The sequence below is a fragment of the Peromyscus maniculatus genome, chromosome 16 (assembly GCF_049852395.1).
Source record: "Peromyscus maniculatus bairdii isolate BWxNUB_F1_BW_parent chromosome 16, HU_Pman_BW_mat_3.1, whole genome shotgun sequence".
Classification (NCBI taxonomy): domain Eukaryota; kingdom Metazoa; phylum Chordata; class Mammalia; order Rodentia; family Cricetidae; genus Peromyscus; species Peromyscus maniculatus.
In genome coordinates, this window is record NC_134867.1 from 34,230,873 (window position 1) to 34,238,943 (window position 8,071).

Here is an 8,071-nt window from a genome sequence, read left to right on the forward strand (position 1 = left end):
CTGTTTATTCCGTTCCTAACTCCAGAACATTGGAATGGTACTTCTATCTCAGAGTGGGTCCTTCTATCTCGGCTAACTCTCTCTCACAAACATGGCCGAAGGTTTGTCTCCTAGGTGACTCTCGAATAGATCCTGTTAATATTAACGATAGTAATAATAAAATAATAGATCTCGGAAAATATTAATCACCACAGAGGAAATGAGTCCCTGTGGCTCTGACAAGAATGATTGGGAATAAAAAAGAGGAGTGGGAAGGGGGAGTGGTCTCTTGAGGCTGCATCTCATTTGCTGAAGATGCTGCAGGGAGTCTGGACAAGTACAGGAGGTTGATGCTCAGCCACAGTCACACCATCAGCCTCACGCATCCTCTGTAGCTCTTCTCAGGTTGTAGTTTGAGAAATACAGTGGTTTGCTCCACAGTCATAGTTATGAGAAAACAACACCCTTTGTATATTATAGAAAACCAAAATCAAGATAAGGAAAAAAACATAGGGGGAAATATTCTCAGATGAAAGCAATCCTGGAAAGCTGATCCCCACCCAGTGCATGAAATAATCAGCTCCGCATGACCCTAGGCAGGTTACCTAAACTCCCTGTAATGTAATTTTTCAAAAATGTATTTAAAGCTGGGCGCAGTGGTACACACCTTTAATCCTAGCACTGGAAATGCAGAGGCTGATCTGTCTCTGAGTTCATGACTAGCCTGGTCTACAGAGCAAGTTCCAGAACAGCCAGGGCTATACAGAGAAACACTGTCTCCAAAAAAACCAAAAACAAACCAACAAATGTGTTTAAGTGTACGACAGAGAAAATGCAGGTTTTCATCATGAGCGTGAAAAGATTTGAGCTCTTTTTACATTTGCTGAACACCAAATGCCAGTTGTAGTTTAAAGTTGAGGACACCTGTAGATCTCATTCTGGTTTGTCTCCCTAGCCTCCAGCCTCCAGCCTCCAGCCTAGCCTCCAGCCTCCCAGCCTCCAGCCTCCTCTTTCATTCAGCTCCACTATACTAACTACATCCACCTCCTAGTTGGCATCAATTTTCCTAAAATAATGACTCTGGTATTCACGTCTTTGGGCACCTCCTTTTTAGATGCCCGGGGAGGTGAAGCATTAGGAAAGACATTTACCATGTCCCAAGGCCCAGCTCTCCTTTCCCCACTGGTTTTCATATTGGCTGCCGTGGCAGCAGGAAGCTGAGAGCCAAAGGGAAGGCCATCCTTCTGTTCTCTAGCCTGCTGGCTTTCCTCCATCAGTAACCTGATTTCTCACCGCGATAGATGTGAAAGCGCTGTCTCTCTTACGCAGCCCACAGCCCGATTCAAAGCGCTTCGTAATTGAAACTTACTTTCATTCCAGAGTGACCTCCGGCTGGTTGCTGCTGGTCTATTATCTCTTCCATTAGGCTTCAAGCTCCATGGAGCAGCGACTAAACTTGCTTCTTGGCTTTTCCCTTGGGGTCTAGTTTGGATCTCTGAGAGTCGAGACAAGATCATGCAGAGTGGGAATGCTTTGAATCAAGTGAAGTGGGGTGGGGATGGGGTGGGGGACTGTCACCAAACGTTGATTGCCTGGTTCTTGGGATCTTTTTATCCCTGTCTATGCCTGACCAAGGCCGATTGGTTTTGAGTGTGATATGATCCCTACCACACCTGCCAAGTATTTTTTTTTCTTTCCGAACTGCTCTGGAAGAGTTTGCTTTGGCTTTCCGCACCTGGGCTCCCTTCCTTCTTCCTCCTGCTCACCTTGCTTGCTCATATGGGAGCCTAGTCCTTCCTCATTTCCCCCCATATGTCTGTATTCATATCTCCTTTTAGCCCCATTTCCCAACCAACCTCGGGAAAGGGGGAAACGGTTTTGCTAGTGAACTATTTGCACAAGTGAAAAAGGCTGGGTCGTCTCTTGGGAATGCAGCTCTCTTGGGGCGCTGCAAACGGGGTCATCCATCTTCCCTTCCCTTTGGCTCTGAAGTCCATCTACTCCAAAAGATTTTCAGCTGTTTCCTTAGCTTTCCATATAGAAATTGCTAGGCCAGATGTCTGCAAGCTAAACTAAGCATTTCCTTCAAACATTCAGAATTGGTTTGGACTCCAGAAAGCAGAGGTTGACACTGAGTTAGTTTAGCCAAGGTTTGGGAGCAGCTCTACGCTCAGTATGTATACTTGGATAAATCTCAGACTAGAACCATGGGTTACGTTCTTGTTTATTCTCTCAACATTAAACTACCTTAATCCTAGTTATAATTTTGCAGCAAACTGAGTCTCCTTGCCAGCTCACTAAAATGGTACATCTCATCCACAACTTTGCTATTTAAGAACAGCTCAGAAATCATCAGTAGGAATTCAAAAGGACATCTCTCTCCTGGATGATGGAACTGGATGCCTTTCAGAAACTCTTCAAGACCTAGAGAATCTTAAAATACCCTTTGCGTCTCTACCAACTAAAGTTGGCTGTTTAGGGACTGTTTATTATAAAACAAGACAGAAATTTTACCAGCTTACAAAGTGTTGCTTTTTGTTTGTGTGTTAAGTTTCTGTTAAAAAAAAATATTTTTAACTATGAAGGTTGGTGTAGTAGTAAGTCAGTTAAGCAGCAAATCCCGAGGAAAGGCTCACACTTTATCATTTTAGCAACTATTTCTTGAACTGTGACTAAGTATTGTAGTGAATAATAAAAGTGTTAATTAAAATTGATTTTGACCATGAGGCATGGAAATGTCAGACAATGAACATATATATCAAATGCCCTAGGAAGGAAGCTTGTTCAAAAGTTCCGAGGAATAAGGCTTGTGTGGGCTATGGAAGCTGAGTCATTTGAAGGACTTTATCAAAGAGATGGAGCATGAGCTTGGATGATTAGTCAGAAGTCAGTAGTGAAGACAGGAGCTGATGAGAGTTAGTTAGATCTGGATGGTCCTGCTGAAATATTCTTTTGTTGTTGTTTTCAAGACAGGCTCTCTCTGTGTACCCCTGGCTGTCCTGGAACTCATTCTATATAGACAAGGTTGATTCTTGAACTCAGTTTCACATGCCTCTGTCTCCCAAAGGCTGGGAAGATTTAGCACTCCCACACTCAGCTGACTAAAACATTCTTAATGGTCTCAGAAACAATATGGTATAGGGCATAAATAAGAAGCAGGAAAACATCAGCCAGGTTTCAATTGTGTGTGTGCTAAAGGGAACCGAGAGACTAAAGCCATAGGGTCTGAAATCCCAGATTCATCTGTAGGTAGCAAGGTCTAGTTCTTCCACTATTGTACTCTCTCGGGGGGGGGGGGGATTATGGGATAATCTGCCACCTCCAGGTAAACTAGTTAGTACAGAAGAGGAGCCTAAATGCTGGAGAGCAGTTGAAAGGTTACTCAACAGTAGTTAGTAAGTGCTGTGCACACCTGGAAAGGATGAGATTGTAATACAAAGGTGAATCTGAGATGCCATGAGTCACGAAATTTCTATGATTTAGATCCCTGTTGAAAGAGGGATCGAAAAGGGGGACATGCATCATTCTATAGGGCCAAGCCTAAGGAATGGCTCCACTAATAAGCCACGTGTGCCAACGGGACCACGGTGCATGGTAGATGTGGGTTCAGCTTTGCCAGCAGTGTGGAGATATGGATGTGCTCCCCAAGAGGCAGCTGAAAATGTGAAATTGAAATTCAGGGCTAAGATCTGAAATACTGACTGGGGACCCATCAGCATAAAGGCCATTGTGGAAGCTGTGGGGGTAGATAGGCATGCCAAGGGGGAGTCAAAACAAGCAGCCGAGGGGGTAATGATTTACTTTGTGGTGAAAGAAGAGCCAGAATGGAAATAGCAAGGTCAGTGTAGAGACAGGGAGACTTAGGAGGAGAGGTTGGAAAGAAAAAAGGCCAAAGTTATCCAGGGGAGCAGGAAGATAGAGAAGATGAAAATTTAGAGAGGAACTACATGGTTTTTTGTTTGTTTCTCTGTTTGTCAAAAAGGGTGCATGGGTGACTTTTCACCATGGATGCTTGGAATCTTAATGTTCGGTTAAGTCTGAGATTTGCCTTTGGCCTGTTCGGTATTCTGTGTTTTCCGTGTGTGTGTGTGTGTGTGTGTGTGTGTGTGTGTGTGTGTGTGTAGCCAGAGGTCAAAGGCCAAAACCTAGTGTTGTTGGTCAGGATGCCATCCACCTTGCCTTTTGCTTTTTGAGACAGTCTCTCCCTGGCTTGAAACTGGTGGGTTCCACTAAGCAAGGAGGCCTGGGAACCCAACTCTTCCTCTTCCCGTCTCAGCCTCCCCAGTACCCGGCCCACATGAGCATGCCACCATATCCAGGTCTGGGGGAGAACTGAATTTAGTTCCTCGCGTTTGCAAGGCAGACACTACCAATTGACCTGTCTTCTCACCCAAGTCCCCATTTCTATAAAATGGCATCAATAATGATGGAAAGTTGTGTGCCTGGAGGTGAGGGGCTTGTGACTAAGGGACAGCTTTACATATTAAGTGACAAAATTAGTTAAACAAAATATTTCTTGAGCTCACATTGCATTAATACGAGGAGAAGAAGAAGAAGAAAGGGGGAAATTGCCAGAAATTCACATTAGTCAAACAACATAACCCTTTCCCAAACTGTGAGGATTTAAAAGTTATCCTTCTGTCTTTATGGATCACTGTTTCCTTTCTTTTCAGAGCACAAGAGGAAGCTATGATAGCCACTGGTGGAGTCATCACCGGCCTGGCGGCCCTGAAGAGGCAGGACTCTGCCAGGTCCCAGCAACACATCAACCTCAGCCCAGCGCCTGCTGCTCAGGACCAGAAACCAGTCCGGCGGCGCCCGCGAGCTGACGTCGTGGTGGTTCGTGGGAAGATCCGGCTTTATTCTCCATCCGGCTTTTTCCTCATTCTGGGAGTGCTGGTGTCCATCATAGGGATCGCCATGGCAGTCCTTGGATATTGGCCCCAGAAGGAGCATTTCATCGATGCAGAAACCACCCTGTCCACCAACGAGACGCAGGTGGTGCGGAACCAGGGCGGTGTGGTGGTGCGCTTCTTTGAGCAGCATCTGCACTCGGACAAGATGAAGATGCTTGGCCCCTTCACCATGGGCATCGGCATCTTCATTTTTATCTGTGCCAACGCCATCCTTCACGAGAACCGCGACAAAGAAACCAAAATCATCCACATGCGGGATATCTACTCCACGGTCATCGACATCCACACGCTGAGACTCAAGGAGCAGAAGCAGGCGAACGGCCTGTATGCGGGCTTGCTGGGAGAGGCGGAGGTGAAGCAGAATGGTAGTCCCTGTGCATCCAGGCTGGCTGCCACCACCTTGGCCTCCTTCTCAGGGATGCGGAACAGCTTTCGCGTGGACAGCTCATTGGAAGAGGATGAGCTCATGCCCAGTGAAAGTAAGAGCCTGGGGCATCTCAAGCCCCCTCTGCTAACTGACAGCGCAGTCTCTGTCTTTGGCCTTTATCCACCTCCATCCAAGGCCGCCGACGACAAGACCAGCAGCTCCAAGAAGTGTGACACCAAATCGATCGTGTCATCATCCATCAGCGCTTTCACGCTGCCTGTGATCAAACTTAATAACTGTGTCATTGATGAGCCCAGTATAGACAGCATCACTGAGGTGGCGGACAACCTCAAGAGCAGGTGCAGGAATCTTTCCATGGATTCCCTGATGGTCCCACTGCCCAGCTCTGGTGAGTCCTTCCAGCCCTCCAGCACATTACTCCCGAGGAACAATTCTGTTGGGGAGTCCCTATCCAGTCAATACAAGTCCTCTGTGGCCCTGGGACCCGGGACTGGACAGCTCTTGTCTCCTGGAGCTGCTAGAAGACAGTTTGGATCCAACACATCCTTACATTTCCTCTCTTCTCACTCCAAATCCCTGGACTTAGACCGGGGTCCCTCCACGCTCACAGTACAGGCAGAACAAAGGAAACACCCCAGTTGGCCTCGGTTGGATCGAAGTAACAGCAAAGGGTATATGAAACTGGAGAACAAAGAGGACCCGATGGATCGGTTGCTGGTTCCCCAAACAGCCATCAAAAAAGACTTTACCAATAAAGAGAAACTTCTTATGATATCAAGATCCCATAACAACTTGAGCTTTGAACATGATGAGTTTTTGAGTAACAACTTGAAGCGAGGAACTTCTGAAACAAGGTTTTAGTGTTTAAAAAAAAATAGATCATTTTTCCAAGGAGATATAAATACTATTTTCACCACTGTTTTCCTTCTTAAAGCCTTGGTTCTAAGCCTTTTTAAATCCAATGGTACTGTGTTAGAAATGGCTGGTTAATTCTGTAATGAAGATGGCTGTATGTATGGGTTCCTTTTCCCTGCGTTACTATAGATTATCATGTGGGGTTTTGTTTTCTCACTCTTTGAAAGCATGGTTTCTTTTGTTGATGTGAAGGCAAAATACCTGCATTTCTATTAAGAACTTGGCTTTAGTTTTAATTCTACCACCAATGATCATCTTCACAGAATGAAGTGGCCAGTACAGAAAGTGTAAGGTACCAAAGTGTGGGCAAGAAGTGTTAAATTCAGGTCCATCCAATACTCAATAGATGTATTTATAAAGGAGGGTGAGTGCAATCTTAAATGTGATTTTTCTGAATTATTTGTTTTATACAGGATTGCTTGCATTACTTAAAAAGAGAACGAATTTCTATTACATCTGTTAATGAATCTTACTCTGAACTCTTTGTGGGCAGTATATATCTTTTTTCAACATCAGCTCTGTTAGGGTAATATTTTAATGAAAAAAAAAATGATGGCTGAGAAAGGCCATGGTTTAGGCATAGATACCAAAAACCTATTAGCTGTAACTTTACAGACTCAGAATCAAAATTTCTCTGCAAGCTGATTTGGAAATTGAATAGCCAATGTAGTTTGTAGAATTTCTGTCTTGATACATGCAGAGAAAATGCTGCCTAAGGAATGAAGATACTATTTGCTAGTATCTAACTTTTTCTAGCCATCTCTGTTGTTCAGTACTCACTCATTCCCATTTCCTTATTTTCCTCCAATATTTCTATTATTTGGAAAATATCAGCTAACCATGACATTTCTTCATATCTCCACATACCACTAGCTTGGGTGTTGAAGAAAATTTAGGACTTGATAAACTGCCTTGTAACTGACATTGTGATGGAAAATCTTCTGCTAACTCCAAAGACTTTCTCATGGTTAAGAAATGTTTAGGGTTGTGGTTCTCAAATATATTCAGTACTAAAGTGGATATTTCCATCAGACATTGTTCATGTTTTCTGTGAAGGTAACATCGTTTTAAGAATTGTTTGATGGGATCCTAGAAGGGTGGCCCAGCAGTCAAGAGCATTCGCTGCTCTTGCAAAGAACCCTGATTTCATTCCTAGCACCCACACGGGTGGTTCACAATCATCTGTAACTCCTGTTTCAGGGGATCTAACACTCTCTTCTGGCCTCCAAGGGCACCAGGCATGCATATGGTGTACATATATACATGCAGATACTAATACACATAGGATAAAATTTTAAAAAAAAACTTAAAAAATGTCCAATGGAATACTCAGGAAATTTTACTGGTTTTTCCCCAAAGCCTAAACATTTCTGAACATTCCTATTGCCGTTACTAGGAAGAACATAAAGGGTACATTCATAAGAGTGCCCCCCCCCCAATCCCACCCTGTGTTTACACAGACATCTTCTTTCTTGAGAGGTACCCTGCTTCGTAGAACCTCAAGCCTGTGTGTTATAATAGACTGAGCTCAATATTTTACTATAAAATCATTTAATGAATTCTGTTATTCATAGAAGTGTGTGTTCTTCATACCTTTGCTATTATTTTTAAATAAAATGTACATTTCTGCTTAAAACACTGTTTTGCAAACTTTTTGCTATACTCTATTGATGGCATTTAATATTGTGGTACATGAATGCTCTGATTTTTTTGATATTGCTTCTGTTGGAATGCCCAGGTGCTCTTTTTATTAGGTTATTTTGAAACTTTGTTATCTTGAGATGGTTTTCATCTCATTTTCATTGATTTCCCGGGAAAATAATCAAACCCCACATACATAACATATATAACAGCAGGCAAACGTTAGTGGTAC

The 8,071-nt window shown here is 43.7% G+C and overlaps 1 protein-coding gene across 2 annotated transcripts in view; it reads left to right on the forward strand.

Moving 5' to 3' along the window:
* The window catches only part of Tmem200a (transmembrane protein 200A), an 81,798-nt gene extending 73,964 nt beyond the window's left edge, over positions 1 to 7,834 (forward strand). For both annotated transcript variants that reach the window (XM_006986707.4, XM_016005235.3), the window contains exon 2: positions 4,653 to 7,834. In XM_006986707.4, coding sequence (XP_006986769.1) covers positions 4,669 to 6,144 — 1,476 coding nt within the window. In that variant the 5' untranslated portion in view covers positions 4,653 to 4,668 and the 3' untranslated portion in view covers positions 6,145 to 7,834. The remainder of the gene's footprint in view (positions 1 to 4,652) is intronic.
* Positions 7,835 to 8,071: the final 237 nt, after the last annotated feature.